The sequence below is a fragment of the Oreochromis niloticus genome, linkage group LG17, assembly GCF_001858045.2.
Source record: "Oreochromis niloticus isolate F11D_XX linkage group LG17, O_niloticus_UMD_NMBU, whole genome shotgun sequence".
NCBI lineage: Eukaryota > Metazoa > Chordata > Actinopteri > Cichliformes > Cichlidae > Oreochromis > Oreochromis niloticus.
Window position 1 is genome coordinate 36,832,498 of NC_031981.2, and position 22,027 is coordinate 36,854,524.

Here is a 22,027-nt window from a genome sequence, read left to right on the forward strand (position 1 = left end):
CAAGTCACCTGACTGTTTGCCAGAATTGCTTTGAGACAGATCAAAGTATTTTTCTTTTCCCATAACAAAGTCTTCCTACACCTAAGTTTTTTTCAGTGACTGCCTGAGCTGTGTTCCACTTGGCCTGCAGGAGCCTGCCAGCTGCCTCCAAAATCTTGCAAGCTAACCAAGCCCGATAGGAGTGCTCCCAGTGGTACTGCATTGTGCATCAAGGATAACATTTACAACAATCACTAAAGCAACATCTAATATACAAAGGAGAGAAACTTGGAAAAACCTGGTCCATTCTGCTCTCTCATACCTATAGACATTTCCAAACCAGTACATTTGACTGTGTACCCCAACTGCTTTACTATAAGCCTGTTAACTCTAAGGCAGAAGAGAAGAGAAGAGAAGAGAAGAGAAGTCAGGCATATGCACAATAGGTAGGTAGAGGCATGAGCACAATAACTCAAAAAAAAAAACAATAACCCATTTTAGCCATGAAGACAAGAGGGACTGATTTGGATAACAAGTTCAAATAAGCTGACCTACATTCAGCATTGTCAGTTGTAGAATGCACACTGGAAATGAGAGAGAGAGAGACTAGCTAAGAGGATGAAATGGATTGAAGACTGTAATCCACATGGAGGTGATGAGGTGATCCACAGGGATCTACAAAGCACAGGAATGTTGGCCTAATACAAACAGATAGGGCCTGACATGATTTCTCGATCACCAAAAGGGCCAAAAGTTTAATTTGAAACTAAATATGTGGTACTATGTGCCCTGTGCTATCTGGACAATTTCATGCAGGCCTTTAAACTCCCTAAAGCTGGTAAATAATATTAACCTAAAACTAAAACTGTGAAAAGATTTTAATGGACATAATCATGACTATATTTTATATAATGAACACATTTTCTTAGTTCTATTCAAATGTGTTTAATTCATCATAATTCAGGAAACACAGTAAAGTATGACCAGATAGGTCACAAGTTGCTGATGTGCAGAAAGACCAATTCAAACATGCAAATACAGGTAACAGGTTTTATAGCTAACGCTGTTAGCATAATATTGCTGATAAGTAACAACTGGTATTATAAGTGGAACTTGCTATACTGAGTTTTCATTCCATGAGTACATTAGTACACTAGTGAAAGAGACTGTTTGGATTAGAGAATTATATGAAGAACATATACAATAATACAAAACACGTGTCATCTCATCTCACATGAGACACATTATTTTTTGGGAGCTGCAAAAGATCAGACTGCAAACAAAGAACATTACTTTGCAAAATATGCTGGAAATCTGTTTGAACTAAAGGTAGAAACAAGATGCTTGGATGGAAATTACTGATGCAACTGCATGAAAAAGCAGGTCTTTAAACAAGTGGTTAAAAACTTAACCCAATCTCTAATTTATTATGTGACAATATTATGCAGGCTCCCAAAGAGTCACACGGTAAGGTTACTTTAGTTCTTGTTATTGTTAAACTAAAGTGTTAAGCAGTCATGTCATAGTTTTATTTAAAATTTCCATGGAAAACAGAACCTAGGCTACTTTGACTTATCCCATGTCACGGCGTATACTCTGCCGCTGGCACTGTTTGGTAATAGATTCATACTTCAAATTAGATAGTCTGTCATCAGTGAGCTCATTGGAAAATAACTGATTGGTGACATCAATAAATACTGCTGCCTACAAAATGCAATCACTGAAATTAACAATTTTTTAAAAAATATAGCGATATAATTTTGAGGTTATATCACCCACACCTAGCTTATCTAAATATATTTATATAAAATATTTATTTTAATATACAACAGTCCAGTTTATTTTCCTCATAAGGAAGTTGCTAAAAATCAATACTATATGAAATGGTTGACATTACACACACTTAGAGAGCAGTTGAGTGAGAACAAAGCTGGCTGCAGGAAAATAATGTGAAGTGTAAGCTCAGAATCGAGGAGTACAGGCAATGTGTTTTACCTGCAGGTGCAGTATCTGGATCCCTGCCTTGGCGGTCTGCTTCTAGCCACCGGTGCAAAGCTAGAGGCGAACCACATGCAGCAAGACATGGAGCAAAAAACACAGAAAAACAGCGCAATGTCATAATAAATGGACACAGAAAAGCAAATTAAATGCATGAAAATGAGGTAAGCATGAACATGACACAATAGATGATAGCATGCCATTAAGGATGCAGCACACATGCTTCAAATGGAAGCGGTAACATTGTAAAACGACACTTTTTGCCTAATAAGGACTCGAACATGACAAAACAGAAACAAGAGATTAAACTAAAATGCTTAGATTCATGTTAGTGACCTCTTTTTTGAAGCTGTGGGTGAAACTCGAGGTTTAGTAACACATTCTTGGGAGTCAAACCAAGCAGCATATCCAAAATCCATCTACAGAAGCAGCAACTGTAATACCATATTTATATTGCAGTCAAATAACTTTACCAGTTTCACATAGAAGAGACCACAGAGATGACAGTTCATATCTGTAATGTAAATTTGACAGTGTATAAAAGTGACTGTCGGTTTAAGTGGCAATCCCAAGAATTCTACAGAGTGAAGTAGCGCTGATAGACGTGGTTAGCTGTTGTTGACTTACAAAAAGTGTTGCAGTAATTTATTTCAGTGTGACATGCCCAACCTGCCAAGAACTGTGGCTGATGGCAGAGATGATATTCAGCTGAAGGGTTTTATTTATATTAATCTAAGAGGACAACATATATATATATATATATACATATATATATATATATATATATATATATGTATATATATATATATATATATATATATATCATGTGTATGTAACGTGTATGTTAAATGTGGCAGTGGCAGCAGAAGTACGGTGGAGTCATTATAATGGAAAATTGTCAATTTTGACATTGTGTCCTACATTAAAACAAATTCAAACATTTTTAATTTTAATCACAATTATTTTTTTACTTTAATTTCTTTTTTACTTAAATTTTTGGTATTAAAAAAACATGTATTAATATTTTCAGGATGAGGTCATCATCGTCATCCTTCTGTTTGATTCTTCAGAATTTTTGCTTTGAGTCCGACTGTGCAGGGGATGAAGTTCCTGCCACAGAAGCCACGGGTTGTTTATAAAAATGTGTAAAAATACGACAAACTTTTACATTTTATATTTTAATGAAATCAGATTTAGTTTACAGTAATCTTACGATATTTGTTCACCTGAAACTAGACTAAAGCTAAAAGAATGTAGATGCCTTAATTATTACTAAAACTAAATGACATTTTAGTCAAAAGACTATGACTAAAATTAAATCAAAGTTTGCTGTCTTCCAGCATGCCTTCTTAAATCTCTGCTGCTTTTTTAAAGATATTTTTAAATATCAACACAACATTAATAAATCAGTTTGCTCACTTCAGTGCTACAGGAGTCCCCACATCTGCAAACTTGTCACTGCGCTCACTTTGTAAATACCAGCAGCACTTTTTTCCCCAAAAAAGAATTTGCACTGACGCAACATGCTAGCAAATCTACTTAGGTTGGAAACTGAATTGGATCAAAGATTAGAGGAGGCACTTTTGTGAATTAGCAAAGTTATTATGAATTAGCCGATCTACAAAGTTAACACAAAACAACAGGTTAAAAATGACAACTAGGCTGTTTGGTTAGTGCCCCGTAGCGTGTTAGATTGATGTGATTAAATGCAACTTACTGCATCTTACTTTTTTTGGCGTTTTTTGACATACTATGTGCAACTCACATTTTTGTTCCTTTTCTTTGTTTTAAATTCAAAATTTTAAAAGCTTTTCCATGACCTTTAGCTGCTTACTTGCTACAATAGACTGAAGTTCACACTATGTGCATTTGCTGTTCTCTCTACAACACTATACTCTTATCTGACCTTTTTCCTTTACTGCTGGGAGCATGATCTGTAACTGTGCATCAGCCAATCAGTGACACAGATGCACAGTTACATGTCCCCATCAGTATTATGTAACTCTAGAACATGCATTAGTGTGCACCGCTGCAGCTTCCTTCTCTGTCACTGTCCTGTCTCTTCTGATACATGTCTGCTTTTACTGATACAACACATGTGCAAGTCCTACTACTGTGTTTCTTCCTGAAGTTGCAGCAGTAGTGCTGTACTGTTGCCTTAATGATCAACTTTGATTATAGAGTCAGAGTAATGTGCTTTTCATCAATCATATCTTTAAAACAAAGCATGAACTCTTTGGATTTTATGACAACTGTAGGATGTTATCTCTTTGTAGAATTGTAACGGAACAACACTGCTACACGTAAATAATGTGTGGAGCTCATAGACTACTTGTTTTTGTCAGTGTTTGATTATTTTTAGTAGAAAATGTTGCGAAGCAAGCAAACTATAGGTTGACAAACTGGCCCTGGACATGTCTGCATTGCAGATTGAAGCTGTACTATAACTGATTAAGTGTAATTTTACAGTCAAATAGTGGACATGTCAATGTCCACAAAAAGCCATGTCGTCATTTTGCACTGGAGAAGCATTTTTCTTTTCCCCTTTGCACACTGAGATCACAAGGCCTGAACCGAAAGTCTCTCCAGTCATTCTGTAAAAAAATCAGGCGTCACTTGGTTCAATTGTTGGGTAAGTAAGAAGTGGAGTGAACTGTTCTTCTTCTGCCGTGTGACAGGAAAACCACATACACAGTGCTTGCTGGCATTATCTCTTTATTACATCATGGTGCCTCTTTCTGTTTGTCTCTGTTCACTCCTATCAGCCCATGATCATTTCCCAGGCTTCCTTCATATAGAAACGTTCAGAGACACACAGAGTAAACACAGCAACATTTAAAAAATACGAAAACTGGGGAGCTAAGGTAATATATAGTGGGTTGTGCCTATGTGGATTACATTGACATAGTGAACAGAGGCAAGCATTTGCACTGTTAAATTTTTATGTAGCTTTAATGCACATAAAAAACAGCTGCTTGTTTAAGTGGAAATACATTGATGGGGTTTGTTTTGCACTAATAAAGTTGTGGAGTTGTAAAGTATTTTGTCTCGCGTCAATTATATCATCAGTCCCTACCATTGGTTAGGATGAGTTCATTCTGCTGTTTAACAAAATGTATCAACCATTTCAAAAACAGCAACAAATAAACAAAACAAAAAGAGAAGAATTATAAAATGTTCTAAACCTTTATGCTATGTCACAAAGCAAAGAAGCAATGGCTGATTGAAGAGTTGAACACAACTCTTGGTGAATTTTGCAGTCTGAACAGAAATTCTAGACACTGGATGATATAAATATAAATGAAAGGGTTCAATTTATTTAGCAGACTGCATTTATTGATAATATGTAGTGTGGTACTGAAAGCTGCAGAACTCATTGTTTATTAAAAAAGAAAAAAAAAAAAAAAAAAAATTATATCATCAGTTATATCGTTATCGCAAATTTTCAAATGTATATCGTGATAAATATTTTTGGCCATATTCCCCTGCCCTAAAAGCAGTCTGGGAAACAGTCCTCAGCCCAAACCAAACACTTGATGACTTGATTTGCTCAGTCAGTCATTATAGGCCGTGCTAAATAAAACATCCAATTCAATTCAATTCAGTTTTATTTATATAGCGCCAAATCACAACAAAAGTCGCCTCAAGGCGCTTCATCAAGTCCATTTCGTAAACTTTGGTCATTCTAAGTGCGAGTATGATCAATAGCTGCCAGGGCTGCCCTTTGTCACCGGTTCTGTTCATAATTTTTATGGACAGGATTTCTAGGCGCAGCCAAGTGGGGGAGGGCTTTCACTTCGGTGGCCTCAGAATCTCATCTCTGCTTTTTGCGGATGATGTGGTTCTGATGGCTTCATCGGGTGAGGGCCTCCAGCTCGCACTGGAACGGTTCGCAGCCGAGTGTGAAGCAGCGGGAATGAGGATCAGCACCTCCAAATCTGAGGCCATGGTTCTCAGCCGGAAAAGGGTGGAATGCCCACTCCGGGTCGGGGATGAGTTCCTGCCCCAAGTGGAGGAGTTCAAGTATCTCGGGGTCTTGTTCGCGAGTGATGGGAGAAGGGAGCCGGAGATCGACAGACGGATTGGTGCTGCGGCTGCAGTGATGCGGACGCTGCACCGGTCCGTCGTGGTGAAGAGGGAGCTGAGTGTAAAAGCGAAGCTCTCAATTTACCGGTCGATCTACGTCCCTACCCTCACCTATGGCCACGAGCTGTGGGTAGTGACCGAAAGAACGAGATCGCGGATACAAGTGGCAGAAATGAGCTTCCTCCGAAGGGTGGCTGGCCTCTCCCTTAGAGATAGGGTGAGAAGTTCGGCCATCCGGGAGGGGCTCAGAGTAGAGCCGCTGCTCCTCCACATCGAAAGGAGCCAGTTGAGGTGGTTCGGGCATCTGACAAGGATGCCTCCTGGGCGCCTCCTGGGTGAGGTGTTCCGGGCATGTCCCACCGGCAGGAGGCCCCAGGGCAGACCCAGGACACGCTGGAGAGATTATATCTCTCGGCTGGCCTGGGAACGCCTTGGTGTTCCCCCGGATAAGCTGGAGGAGGTGGCTGGGGAGAGGGAGGTCTGGGCTTCTCTGCTTAGGCTGCTGCCCCCGTGACCCGGCCTCGGATAAAGCGGATGAAGATGGATGGATGGATGGATGATCAATAGCTAACAAGTTATTATACTCGCTCATTTACTCAGTTACTTTTGACCAAAGTCCCAACCAGAAGTCTTTCATTATCCATTGATAACTCTGTTGTCACACCGCTCTTGTCACATCGTGTTTAGATTACTGTAATTTTCTTCTCTATGGTCTACCTCATTAATCTCTCCATAAATTGCAGTTAACAATTAATAACCTCGCTCCTCCATATCTATCCGATCTTCTCCATACATACTCACCCCATCGTACACTTCACTCTTCTTCAGCTTCCCTTCTGTCAGTTCCACCTGCTCGCCTGACTACCCTGGGACTCCACTTCCACCAGATCTCCAGACCACAAACTCTCTCACCACTTTTAAATCACATCTCAAAACCCATCTATTCAGCATTGCATTCACCTGATTCTGTCTTAGTCCATTTTTACCTTGCTTTTGTTTTTCTTATTTACCTTATGTCTTAATTTTATTTTGCCATGTTTTATTATATTGTATTGTTGCTATTGTTCTTGTGCTATTGTGAGGTGACCTTGAGGGTCTTAAAGGCACCTATAAATAAAATGTATTATTATTATTATTATTATTATTATTATTATTATTATCATTATAATACTTTTTATCTGATTGACATTTTTAGGCAGAAGGAGTGGCTCAATGCAGATTTTTGTAGATGTTAAAAAAAGATATGATGCTTTCAATTGGGGCATCCTACTGTCCAAACTAGCTAAATTTCATTTTGTTTAATTGTTTGTTTGGTCAAATAGGAGTCAGCAACTTATGATTAGTCAATCTTTTTTGTTTTTTTCACTTTGTGAAAAATAAAAGATATTTTAAAATATCTTTGATATTACAAGCATATTTTACAAGCATCAGTTGTTGGACCTTTATTGTCTCGGTTATTTATTAATGATATCGATGAGAGTTGCATAGGAACTCAAACACAGTACATCGGCTAGACTCTTCATGCATAAAACCTAACATTTAAAAAACTAAACTAAATTGTAAAACGAAACAAATAAAACCCAGCAGTTTTTGAGGTTATCACATGGCTGCATGTTCTGGATACGTGAGTGAAGAGAGGGGCTGAGCTGTCAGCCGATCACTACCTTGTGGTAAGTTGGAGGATGCTGGACGGACCTGGCGCACCCAAACATACAGCAGTAACGTGCAGATCATGAATATAAAATATATCTTAGAACATGCTAATAAAAAAGGGGTACAACAGCACATCGCCTAAAACATCTAAATAATCTAATCACTGCAGAAGAAAGGCATCATGGAAAAATGAACTTTGAGTAAAGTGTGGTATAAGTTATTCTAAAATTTAAAAAAACATAAAGACTAAAGACTGTGAAAGACCAAACTAATCCCTGCCTGCATTTCAAAACTGATAACTAAGATAATGTTATGAATATTATTAGAAAAAGTAAAATCAAGTTTAATCAACTTGGTACTTTATGTTCCTTGTTCCTGAACACTATATACATTTAAATGTATTTATATTTAAAATACATTACTTCTACCTTGTATAGTTTACATTTTTTGTCTGTTTCTTAGTAGTATTGATGTTAGGTTATGCTGCATCTGTTTATTCCTGCTCTGTCCACCTCGCTGCTGGAATAATGTGAATATTCCCCTGTGGGACAATTAAATGCTTCTTTATCTTATCTTCTCCTGACAAGTATCCCATAATTTCCATTAATCGACAAACAAACAGCCAATTCACTCTTCCACAAGGATTCCCAGAGTGTAAGAGCTAGGATACTATGTGACACACAAAGCATCATTAGACCCACAAATTATTTAAAATGCCTCTAATTACATGAAATCGGTCCCAGGAAGATACCGCTGGAATACATATAGACAAGTGAGATAAAACATGTTCCTAAACACACACACACACACACACACACATATATATATATATACAAGAAAAACAGCATAATCATGTTCTCCCCAGACACTGATGAATAATGCATATGGAGCCTATTGCCCTGGCAACCAGGTAATCAGATGGCCCACTGTGTCTGTGTGTGTGTCTGTGTGTGTGTGTGTGTCTGTCTGGGATCACAGTCAGGGTGCATGACTGATGGGCTTTGTTCCTCTGTGCCGAACTATGAAGAGGCTGTCAACATCTCACCTGCAGCATGAAAGGTGTGCACCCATGGATTTGGAAGCCGGGCTGCACCTGTCACTATTCTTAAACCCCGGGGCTTTTATGTCTCATACTACAGCATAATACATAAAAAAGGATCCATCTTGCATATCCCGGATGTCTCCTGAATATCTAATGTAAATTAGCCCCTTTCTACACAAAGTCTATCATATGTAGAAGTAACAATGTATCATGGGGATACAGAACAGTCTCCAGTCTCCAATCACAACTTAAACAGATACTTTATAACTAATCTCAGCTGTTTCTTTTGTCCGAACAGGACGAATCAACACTACACCAGCTGTCACAGCACATCTAAGCTGGAGAGGAAATTCAGACGAACATTCATTAATACCTTGAAGGAATATTAGCCCCTGGCATCATATTTAAGACAACCGATGCTCCACAGTTTGGAAAGTGTAGTGGGTTTCATTTAATTTCATTCTTTCACAGCTTCAAGTAGCTTTATCCATTTTTCAGTGTAACAGGGCGCACTGTTTTGCAAAACATTTGCAGGATGATTTTGAGTTTGTTGCTGCAGAACTTGTTGCAGGAAACATTTCTCAACTACGCCTCCTCCTTTAAACTACATGGCTTTCACAAAGATGTCTCACATATGTCCCAACTCAATCAAACTTCCTCTAACCATAAGTCTACTCTGGAACAGTTCTTTTCTGCCAACACTACATGTTCCTCAGTAGATTTTAGTTTAGTCTTTAGCTTCTTCCTGTTGCAAGACTTCAGTCTGTTCTCCGGGGCACAGATCCATGCTCTGTTCATCGCACAGTAAAATGCCTTCAGGCAATTGTTCCTTTGATTTGGAACTATACAGATAAAATGGAATGGAATTAAATTCCAATTAGATTCTAACCGTACTGAACTCATTCAGACAAACACAGAGAGTCTTTGTCTTCCCTTGTCCATTTGTATTGTGTGGACAACCAGCATTTTGGGGCTCTTAGGGTGTTTTCACACACATATAGTTCTGAATCAAGTGATGCGCTTGCAAACTTGTAGCTTTTTCCTGTTATTTGGTTTGTTGTCCACAGTACACAGAAAAATCCAAATCAACCAAAATGCGTCACTACAAACCACGTGAGAATGTTCAGTCCACTCACTGTTCAGGTGTGTTTGGGGTAGGAACAACAAAATTAAATACAGGAAGAAGGTGCTGTGCTCTGGACAATTAGACATTCCCGTATTGAGAATATAAAGCTATGTCTCCACATGGTCTCGGTGCGGCTGTTGTCCATACCCGAGTTCACACCGCACCAAGGGGATTTAAATGGACTAAACACAGCAGGTGTGAAAACACCCTTTGTCCAACCAGTTTCCCTGACAATGGTTGGCAGGCTGGCTCATCCTTTTGGCTTGTATAAGCTTTTGTAGGGCTTCAATCAGCTGTGTTGCCAGTTAAGTAGTCTTTGCTACACATTTAATTAATTAGCATTTGCTACACAAATGCAAGAACAGCACTAATAGAAAATCTTTTGTCTTTTTCATTTGTTATTTTGTGTTTGTGTTTTTAAAAGTATTCCATCAGTTCTGCACTTATCCGTAAGTGGAGTGGAGAATCTTTTATTTTTAAACCAATGCAGCAAAGTATCTGAAGTATCCTGGATTGTTAACTAATAAAAAATTAAACTGTAATACAGTTGGTTTTTAATGTGAATTAGCTGAAACAGTAGCAGCTGTGTAGTACCAATTAGATGGGGTTTTTTAAAAAGGGGAAAAAAGTGCATAACAGCGTTTATGATTCAAGGCTTCTTTTCTCACTTGATTTCAGCTATTCGTCCATTCATCCATCTCTCAAGTCAGACGAGAGTTCATCTGCTGCTCCAATAGCGTTGCACACATTCCATGACCCCAGTGCTCTACAAGCAGCACCTGCTACATTTGGGCAGCCACACAAACATCTCATATGTGCATGGAACACAGAATGTCTCTAAACGGAGCCAGCGCCTGCTGTGCTGAGCTCAGCTGCCAGCGACTGGCACTGACTGGGTGAGAGCAGCACCAAGTCCGTCTCCTTGGCAACAATACAACTACAAATGGGGATTGTTGTTGAGGTATCAGAGGGAAAGAAAGGGGAGCAGGGAGGAGGTCAGGCTAATAAGTTCTAATCTCTTAATCATTATGGGTTATGCTTATAAGATGAGGCCTGCAGGGGGCACTACTGAGTCTGTGTGTACAGTGTGCCAAAGTGTAGGTCTGTAGGTGGGGATGCTAAATTTGATATTTAATCAAATTTGAAAAGATTAGTTTGCAAAACCGTAAATTTGACTGTGGAAAAAATAAACAGCAGCACATGCGTCCACGTGGCAGTTGCAGTGATATGACAATACAATTTTTGGGAGGGTGTGGGGAATACCATTCAAAACCCCCCTTTGGTAGAAGCACATATTTCAATGGTTCTAAGGTTGTTGTTCTTTTTTTTATTTGTTTTAGTGAGTAGTAAGCACCAATAAGCTGTCAGTGCTCCAGTGTAGTGCTGGGCGATATGACGATATATATCGTGTGGACGATAGAAAAGTGTCTATCGTGCCATTTGTCTTCTATCGTTTCTAACCCAAATTTTATAAATTATTACATAAAATATATAACTAACTCTTTACAACCGGTCGGAGCAGGCACACTCCGTTTTGCCTTACTATTTTTAAATCCCTGTAGAACTGGAACCACGTAAGGTAGCGCAATAATTTTTTTTTGCATGTGAAACCAGAGGAGTTGTACTTGCATCTAATGCCATTAGCTTGCCCGAGGTCACGGTTTCCTTCCACATATAGCTTTGCAAAAATTGCATAAAAAGCACTTGCAGCAACAAAAACATAATATTCCAAACTTGCAGCAACAAAAACATAATATTCCAGAAACAGGCTTTGCCGATGTTCATAACACTTCCTACGTTGGCATATACGTCAGCGCGAACTATCGCATGTCCGCTATTACCTGCCCGAAACCGGATGTGACGTCATTTTCGCGAAAGGGCCTTTTAAGCCTATGTTGGTGTTTGTAAAAGTCATGTTTGACTTTATGCTTTTCTGTATCGTTTCTGGGATGCTTAGAACTCAAATTATAATTATAATATTTATTTTCATTTTTCCTGTAGTATATAAAAATTAGTGTATCTCAAAATTTTCTCGTGGTTGGAAACTATTTTGTGCAACTTTTTTGTGTTTAGAGTTTTGAGGGATACACCTCTTAAATTTTTCTAACTAGAAATATATGTAAAAAACAAACAAAAAGGATTTTCAATTTTTTTGTAGTTTATTGCACTACAATTTTTTGCAATTTATGTAGTTACTATGGACTTAATCCATACATATTTTTAAAATTTGGGCTATAACAGTTGTATTGATGTATGGAAACTTGAAATGCTCCCACAAATGGCACTACAGCATGTAAAAACATAAAGATAAGCTCTGGCGGACTTGGTTCTATGGTAGGTCTTAAAGGGTTAAATAGACTGTGGCAAATATATTAGTGTTGTCTTCTCACTATACATACTCTTAACTTTATGCAAGAGAAAATAAAGTATAAAAAAATGATATTTTTTGCCAAGAAACTCGGTCTTGTGGTTTGCGACCTGGTGCTGCTATACGTACACCTGGATTTGCGACATGCTTTATGGTAACTCAAAACAAAGACTGCACCCTCTCCACTCGCTGTTTACAGACTGCGTACTTTCTAGATGACCACGGGTCAGGTGGTATATCGTGATATATATCGTTATCGTGATATAAAATAATTCATATCGTGATAAATATTTTTTCCATATCGCCCAGCACTACTCCAGTGTACTACAGTGCTCTTGTGTACCAGTGACTAGGCTCAGTTCAAACAAATGTACTTAAATACAAGTTATTTGGATGCGTCACCACTTGTCCGTCTGGACGGAGACTCAAACTCTCACCCTCAGATTACAGGAAGTTGGTTAAGATGTTCAGAAATGACTCAGAAACCACCACGGCTCAAGCCTGCCATGAAATGGAAACTGCTGGAATACCAGCATCACGACTTTTGTCGCCATACAACGAGAGAGTGCCAGTCATGAAAAAAAGAAGCCCCTGTGACAAAATCAATACTTTTAAGCTCAACTGAAATTTACAGCTACCAACATGGGAAAGTGAGGCGAGGTTTTCAGACCAAAGAACAATCTACCAACTGTCAGTATAACGTTGGTAGTGTCATATTGTGCAGGTGTTTAGCTGCCAGCGGCAGTGATACATAATGAAGAAGAAGAACTACCTCCAAATTCTTCAACTTCACCTCAAGTCAATAGTTGGGTGGTGTTTTCCTAGAGGACGATGATCCCATCAAAAATGTTTTTGGAATGAGCAAAGCAGGCTAGCATTAGGTTTCTGGAATAGCCTGGTCAACTCATTGTCATTGGTAAATGGATTGGTTCTTATATAGTGCTCTTCTACTATACTTGAGGACTCAAACCACTTCATACAATCTGCAGTAGATTTTTCAAGTTCTTTAGATCTAACATGAACACACATTCATACTCCAATGGAAGCATCAGAGAGCAGCTTGGGGTTAGTATCTTCCAAGGATTCCAAGGATATCTGGCATGCAGACTGGAGCATCCAGGGATCAAAGCACTAACTTTCCAATTAGTAGATGACCTGCTCTACCTCCGGAGCTACAGCCACCCCTTGTTTGGAGACTGATGAAATCCTTCACAGTCACGATGAAGAAGGAAGCATTTATATACACAAAAAGAGACAAGGACTGTGTCCGGATGCTGTGGGATTTGGAAGGGAAAATGCTAGCCTACAAGTCCTTTTATCTCTGCTAAGCTGTCGGCACCACAGTAGCTTGTGTCCAGCATTCTTTACTTATGACACAGCTGTGTCGGCACACAGCCAAATGTCGGGCTGTGAGGGGTGGAAGACCTTTGCTGAAACTACACAACAACCATCCATCAGTTTACTACCAAGTCTGTTATGGTATCCACCACATCACTGCTGAACCAGTAAGAGTTCAACTGAATTCTGTTTTATTTATATAGTGGCCAGTTCACAAGAACCGTTGCGTCAAGGCACTTTAGATTCTATCAAAAGAGTCTACAATATTAATAAATAATTAATAAATTAATAAAGAAAACCCCAACAATCACGTGGTGGTGAACCAGTTTTGTTCATGTTATTTATCTTTGGTCCTGCTGTGTTTTGTTGTTATTTTGCTAATAAATTAATAAACACCAATTCAACACATTTCTATATTTTTATTTATATTTCAGGAGGATTTTATTATTTATCTTCAGGAGAATGTCAGGCCTGATATTGCCTTGCACATAAAAAAGATTCTCCTGGAATATAGCAAGTTTATTTACAGCTTATTTATCATGTACTATCAGATGCTTGAGTCAAGGTATTGGGGTGGTTTTAAAAATGGAAAAATTGGATTAATGTATCCTTCTGTGTGTCAGAAAAGTCTTTGTTTCTAGTTGTTTCTAGTTAAATTTTTTAATTGAAAATATAAAAATAATGTCACATCTGCTACTAGCTGTGTTTGAAAGTGTACAATAAACCTGATGATACAAACTCCCAATAAGCTTGCAGTTGTTTTCTGAGGATAGGGAAGTAATTTGCAACTTATCTCAAAAACAACTGAAAACCTGGCTGTCACAATAAACATAGCAGTGTTGGCTCAATATATTTTATGTATTGATCTGTTGTACACTCCACTGAATTACTCAGCAACTGAATAAGCCAGAGGCACTGAGGCACATTGTTACAGTGATCTTTAACAATCTAATTTTTTCTTTCCTTGTTTGTTTGGAGATTTCTAGAAAATTTGTTTCATCATAATTCTTGTTAGTCAGATCTAAAATAAAATAGCATTGTTTAGAATTGCAATGTGCAATGCCTGTGGGCGTCATTGCTTCATAAAACAGTATTGTTGAGATGAGACAATAGCAAAAGTGGCCAGCAGGTGTCCCTGTGGAGAAAGGCGCCCAATTGTTCTGGAAACTCGATACAATTCCAGCAAAACTGCTTCAAGTGTTTCAGTGTTTCACAAAACACTGCTTTGTCCATCACTAGGGAACACACAAGGACATGTTAGTAGACACTCTGACAAAGGGAAAGGGGAAACTACAACTATATATAAACACAAATATACACTCTGGGGACAATCAAGAGAGCAGACATAAGAAGATTGTGGATTTGTGTTATCTGGGCATTTTCACATTTTTCTGTTCCAGGTGCTGTATGTTTGTTTTTCTTTGTGCTATATCCTTTTATTACATCTTCTCCTATTTTCTCCACCCTTCCTTTTTTCTGCCTGTCAGCTTAGTCACTGTAATACTACACATATACTGTAATAACTGAAATAACAGTAATGGTTCTTTGGTAGCTGCTTAATTAATAATAGAAATGAATAAATACACAGATAAACAAAACACACAAACAGATGGAGAGTTCATCTTGAAAAACCAAAACTACATTTGGCACAACATCACATTAGGAGTATAATTTTGTTTGCAAAAGCTGCCAAACGAGAATTAGGATTAATTTTTTTTTTTTTTTTAAAGCAATGTGGTAAAAAATAACTAGTGGTGAAACGAGGTGTGCAGCAGCCAGGATAAGCTTCCAGGTGAGCAGCTCAAGAGAATACCAGTGTGAGTGGATCCCATTGATTGATACATGAGCTGCTAGTTAATATATCAGAAGGTCACACAGGCAAACGGAGCCTGCCAGCTAGAAGTGATCTCAGTGAGTGAGTGTGTAGCTTAACACAACAATACAAATAACAAAACTCAGTAACTAGAAATCTCAAACTGAGCTGCAAACAACCCAAAGGTGAGTTAGAAATCATCACCACGTTTGCAAAAAGCATGATTCCAAGAGGATTGAAGCAAACAACTTTGTTCCCTTGACTGTGCCTGAAATCCACAAAACTTATGAACAGAGCTCTCACTGCAGTTGTAAAGGGAAAAATATACCTTTACAATGTTTGGTAAGTGTGACCAGGATGAAAACAGCATTGTTCCTCCTAAATATTCAAACTCATGATGTCACTCATGATCAGCTGTGTATCTTGTGGATTAGGACCTAAATACAGGACTTGGGAGACAGGAAGTGAACTCAAAACTTAGTTCAAACATTGGCAGAGCAGGGAATCCAAGTGCACAGGACAAGTGACAGAGGTGACTCAGACAACACATTCAAGCACTGGATAACAAGAGGAAAGACAACAGGTGAAGATAACTAACATAAAACATCAGGAGGAAGTTATACATAACACAAAACACAAAGAACAATCGCTGTCAAAATAAAACAGGAAGTAATATACAGCTAAACTTGGGGACCAAGATCAACTTGACAGAGGAGAAATGGGCACACGAAAACAGAGAAACAAGACTGGAACATAAAAAGGGACTAACTAAATACTACCTAGCAGACACCCAACCCAAAAATAACCTCAGATGAAGGATTGCTGAAAGATATAATAAACAACACGAAGGAAAATATAAACAATGCAACCAATGTTGCCAAAACCAAAACAAAACAGGAAACAAGACTAAAACACATCCCATCACTGGCTTGATTATCAAAGCCAAAAGAATAAACTTACAATGACACATCACTTCATGTTTAACGGTGTGTAAACGAAGCATGGCAGACCCGACAACATGTTCGCACTTTTCAGCACGCTTTATTACAGTTTTCATTTCTGACTCTCGGCTGCAGCTTTTCAGCTGTCAGCCACACAAACCAACAACAACTTCAGTCAGGATGCAGTGCAGACAGGGCAGGCGTGATGAGCTGATGCAGCTCCGGTGTGTCAGCCTCCCGCTCCGGCGCCACAGACTACGCCCCGCCACAAATTAAGCCATTGCTAAAAAGCATTTTAGCAAAAGTTTACAAAAACATTTGATGTATACATTAATATATATATGAGGTAAAAAGCAAAGCTCCTTCAATCTGTAGTCAGTCTGAAGAGTGACTGCTCTGGCCGCCCTGTTACATCTCATAGGACGACTATTATGAAAACTACGATGTAGAGAGCTGACTTTGTAACTGTGTGTTTCTTTGTGTACATGTGTGTCAATAGTCAGCTGTTAGCATGGCAGCTGTACCCACCGGGATGTGGTGACAGTGATGTTACTGAGGGGGGAGGGAGCTCCCAGAGAAAAGGCAGGTCAGAGGTATCCGTGCAGCAACTGTGCATTCATAATGATATTTAAAATATCACAGCACAAGACGGCTTCAAGTAAATAAGTGTAAACTTTATTCTACTCCTTTCAAACATGTAAACTGTGTGGTATATAGAGTTATTTTTTCTTCTGTTTACAATATATTCTGTTGTTACTTTATTATTTACATTTACATGCTTGAAGTAAAACAGTTAATGAGTCGTTAATGTTCATCCAGATGCTCACAGAGGAAAACTAAAAGGCACAGTTTGGGCTTTAAAAGAAGAAACCTGATTCCTACAGTCCATGAATTTCACTTCTAGAACCAACCATTAAAATCCTACGGTTGTAAAAAGCTCCCTAAAAAGCACCAGTTGGTCCAAACTGCAGCAACAGTGAAGGGCGATGGTGGAGGTTCAGAGTTTTGAGCGGGGGGGGGGGGTTCAGAGGGAAGAGGTGAATGCAGGTCTGGAGTTTGTGTATGTGAGAGTCCAGAGGGACAAAGCAGGGAGAGCATTCAGCCTCCTGACAGCCTGACCCTCAGCCGCAATCTACTCCGCTGCGTTTTTGTAGCTTTTACCAGCAGGACCCAGAGCAGGAGCCATACCACACAGTGATGCGGCTGGTGAGGATGCTCTCAGTGATGCCTATGTAAAAGGTGCTCATCATGGGGGTTGAGGCTCCCGCTCTCCTCAGTTTGCGGAGGAAGTAGAGTCGCTGTTGGGCTTTGTTGACGGGTGATGCTGTGTTTTTTGACCAGGAGAGATCTTCTGAGATGTGCACACCCAGGAACTTGGTGCTGCTTACCCTCTCCACAGCAGCACCATTGATGGTTAGTGGGGTGTGCAGAGTGTGAGTTGTCCTGATGATCTCTTTAGTCTTCTCCACATTCAGGGAAAGGATGTTGTCGCTGTTGTATTTTTAAGATTAGGCTTTAAGCTTCCTTTTTCTTTAAGCTAGTTATGCTGGGACCAGGTGACCCTGCTGAAGGATTTTCCTTGATGCACTTCCCTCTTTTATTCTGTATGGGTTTTTGATGTTTCACCTTACATAAGGTATTGTGCAGAGGCCTGGGGCTATAACTGTAAAAGTACATTACATTCACTTTTACTCTACAAAAAAAACAAAAAACAGTTCAAATCATCCACAAAGCAGGTAATAGGGATCATTCAAAGATGTGAGTGTGCGTGCTACCAGAAAAAGCTTTTATGTTTCTGTGCGTGGAGTGAAGCTGGGGAACAGAGTATGGGGTTGAAGCAACGTCCAAACATAAAGCAGTTCAAAAAGAGTTATAAAGATGTGATGTTCATGAATGTCTCTGTTTAGGAAATGTTACTCGTGCTTATTGGATTGTACAATTAACTTTTCAAAATGGGAGGTATTGGTGTGGAGACAAAGTTACCGAGTCACATGATGTGGTGTATATATTACATTAGAAATATGTTTGTTATTATTACTGCAGATTATCTCAGTAAGCAGGCTGATTAAGTATTGACCGATAATTTATGGCAAAGGGGTGGGATTAAATAAGTGTGTACTTCTTCCCACTCCTTTTTGATATGTAACTGAATCAGAACAGGTGATACTGAAATGTGTTAGCTTTATTTTGTCTAACATTTTTTTCCTTCTTTTCTTTGCTAAGTGAACTTTGTATATTGTTTACATGATCGAAATAAATCAACAAACAAACAATTTATGTCATAAACTTTTGTCTGCTGTCTCTCTACTCCCCTTTTCTGTCGGTTTAGCCTTCCTGTAAAAAGGAGTTCTTCCTTGCCACAAATGCCAAATTCTGGCTTATAGGGCATCGTCCAACTTTTGGGTTTCTCTCTCAGTTATAATGTTCAGCCACAGTAGCAAAGCTAGGTGAAGGTACAGCATAAACCACCTTGCAGTGACTGTTGTGTTACTCACTTCAACTGGAGCATTATTTACATCAATATGAACATTGCAGTTCTCATTCTTCATTTTACATTTTTCTGATAATATCTAAGAAAGTAGTGAAATTAATTGTTGTGAATTTAATTACACATCCACAAAAATCTTTATTTTTAACAGAAATAAATAATAAACTAATTGTAATGTAATGGTAAATACAGTGGCACTTGTAGTGCCCTTTTACTCAATTTGAGAACTCAAAGTGGCTTCGGTTCAACTATTTCTTAATTTCAAGTTTTGTTATTAACCTCCAACTATTTTCATTCATTGAGTAGTTATTTTTATTTCATTTCTTTTCAGTCACTTCCATTTTGCTTTTTTTAAATGACTTTTTTGTGCACAGTGTACAGTCCCTGGATGAGAACTGTTTGTCATTTTCTCTGGTAATGTGTTCCATTCTATTTGTGTGTTAAGCTCCTGTCCAAGAACTCTTTATGCGTTTTGGTTTAATACTAAAAGCACTACAGGACATCTACAGAACACAACAATAGCTGACATCACAGATAATGGAACCCGCTAGTGCATCCTAATTAATTAGCAATAAAATACTAATTAGTAAATATATCAAGGATAAGGATATATAAGTAGGGATGGGTACCGATATCCAGTTCTGACATAAACAGTAGTAACCAGACCGAAAAGCAGCGCACATTTCGGTGCTTTATTTTTTCTTTCCTGAGATGTCATACACTTTGGATTCTAGCCAATCATTTTACCTTTACCTTTTAGTAGGCGGGCCCAGGTACGTGGGTTCTTTTAGAGCAGAGCTACAGATTAAAAATGCCCAAGGCGAAGCGGTCAAAAGTCTGGCTGTACTTCACAGCAAAAGATGCAAACTCAGCAGCCTGCAACAAGTGCTTTAAGGTGATACTGTGCAAAGGAGGTAACACCTCGAATCTGATGAAACACCTGGCGATGCATAGCGTTTTTTTAAAAGCCGAGAAATGCACCGTATTTGATAGCTTGCTGCGAGACCTCACACCGAGCACATCTACTGCGGGTGTGGTAAATCTCCATTAGCGAGTTAGCGCGGATCGCCCCGTGCGTGGAGCTGGACAGTGCTTATCATTTTGCAGAAAAAAGGAGACTGCTAAAAATAAAAACATAAGAGGTTTTTGGACAAAGTTTGTGTTCTCCATTCTTTAAGCACCGGTTCAAGCACTGTTTAAGCACTGGCACCGTTTCAAAAGTACCGATTTGGCACCGGTATCAGATAAAACCTAAACAATACCCATCCCTATATATAAGGATGTAAACACAATCTTTTTTGGCAAATGTGACAAAAGCAACATTCTGCACTGTCCGACTTAATAAACAAGATGAAGCATCACACAAAAACAAGCAGTGATCCAAAGCTACAGATGTCTGATGGAGTTACAGCCGGCCTCATGGCGATACGGAGAAAAGACGGTGAAGTGTGGGAGATGTGCACAAAGCACGACAGAGGGATGAAATGAGGGCAATACAGACTAACTTTTCAAAGTTTGATTTTCATACTCACTAATTTGCCTCTTCTTTAATAAATAATTGCTATTACAGTTTTTTCTGAACGCTTAAACCCTAACTGTGATTCGTACGGCACAATTTCTAAAACTATTAATACTTATAGCAAAACCACTCACTGAGTTTGCAAAACTAAAAGCACAAACACTGCTTTGCACTCAGTTTGCCATTTTGTAACACACACTTTGCAAACCTGTAGCTACAATCCACTGCACAGCACTCTTTTTGCAGAACTGTAAACACAACTCACTGCTTTACACTCAATTTCCAAATTATCAACACACTCCTAGCAAAACTATACACATTTATGGCCATTATTTACACTATTTTATCAACTGTCTGGCACACTGTCACATGTGACAACTTCTTTAGATAATTAGTTCACTTTGCAATCAGCCTAAGCACTATAATACAGGTAAGCTGTGTGTGTGGAGTACAGTGGAGGGAGCAGGAAGAGTGAGAAGTAGAGGAGGCCGAGGAAGAGGACGTGGAGGTGAAGAAGTAGGATGAAGAGGACAACAAGGACAAGGAGGAGCAAGAGGAGGACGAGGAGGGGGGGAGAGGAAGACGAGGAGGGGGGAGAGGAAGGGTAAGAAGAGTAAGAAATAGAATTGCTGATGACATCAGAGCTACAATAGTGGACCATGTAATCAACCATGGAGTGACCCTGAGGGAAGCTGGCCAACGGGTTCAGCCTAACTCGAGCCGCTACACTGTAGCAAGCATCATAAGGACATTTTGAAATGAGAGTCGGTTAGTACAGTCACTTTGTACTAAGACTTGTAGCACTGCCATGCTAATGAGAAACACAACAATACCATAGATGTAAAAATACTGAAATTGTTACTTTACTGAATTGCTAGACGACCAGATGCTGGGAGCAGAGGAAGCATGTTCACTGCAGACCAAGAAACCCATATAGTCAATATGGCGATTGCAAATAATCCTATACTTGGAAATAAACACTTGTGTTTGTTTTGATGTGTGTGAATAAACACCAGTACCAGAAGTTTGGATTCCTCTATGCTTACGGATCTATGACAAAAGTATGAGCTCAAACTGACATGGCCTACCTTGTGCACAGAGAAAGCAAAAGCCAGATGTGTTTTTTATTCATACCATCAGTGTGTAGTTGGTGCATTGTGTGCTTAGTAGATGATGGCTTGTGTGTACTGTTTGATACGAAAACACCATTTTTACGAAGGTGTGAAGAGTTAATCTAGCTGTGTTCGCTTTTGCAAGAGAACGACAATGTTTTGATAATTGGGTGACAGGTTTTCTTATTTGTGTGTAGAGTTTTGCAAAAATAGCCAATAGTTACAAAAAATGTGCTTAAACAATCAGAAAAAACTGTAATATGATGGCTTGTGTTAACTGTTGGATACGAAAATACCATTTTTACAAAGGTGTGGAGAGTTAAGCAAAGGTTATTCGCTTTTACAAGAAAACTACAATGTTTTGCTGATTGGGTGAAGAGTTTTCTTATTTGTGTACAGAGTTTTGCAAAAATAGCCAATAGTTACAAAAAATGTGCTTAAGCCATCAGAAATCACAGTTAGGGTTTAAGCATTCAGAAAAAACTGTCATGTAGAGCAATTTTCCCAACAGTGTGCTATTAGGTCAGCCTGCTTTATCTAAATCTTTTCCCAGTTAGGCATAAG

At 38.9% G+C, this 22,027-nt stretch overlaps 1 protein-coding gene across 4 annotated transcripts in view; it reads right to left on the reverse strand.

The window, feature by feature from the left end:
- dennd5b (DENN/MADD domain containing 5B) overlaps positions 1 to 22,027 on the reverse strand; it is an 81,777-nt gene that overhangs the window by 49,634 nt on the left and 10,116 nt on the right. For 2 of the 4 annotated variants that reach the window (XM_005475571.4, XM_025899753.1), the window contains exon 3: positions 1,975 to 2,034. The exons of the other annotated variants lie outside the window; for them this stretch is intronic. In XM_005475571.4, coding sequence (XP_005475628.1) covers positions 1,975 to 2,034 — 60 coding nt within the window. The remainder of the gene's footprint in view (positions 1 to 1,974; positions 2,035 to 22,027) is intronic. 4 annotated transcript variants of the gene reach the window in all.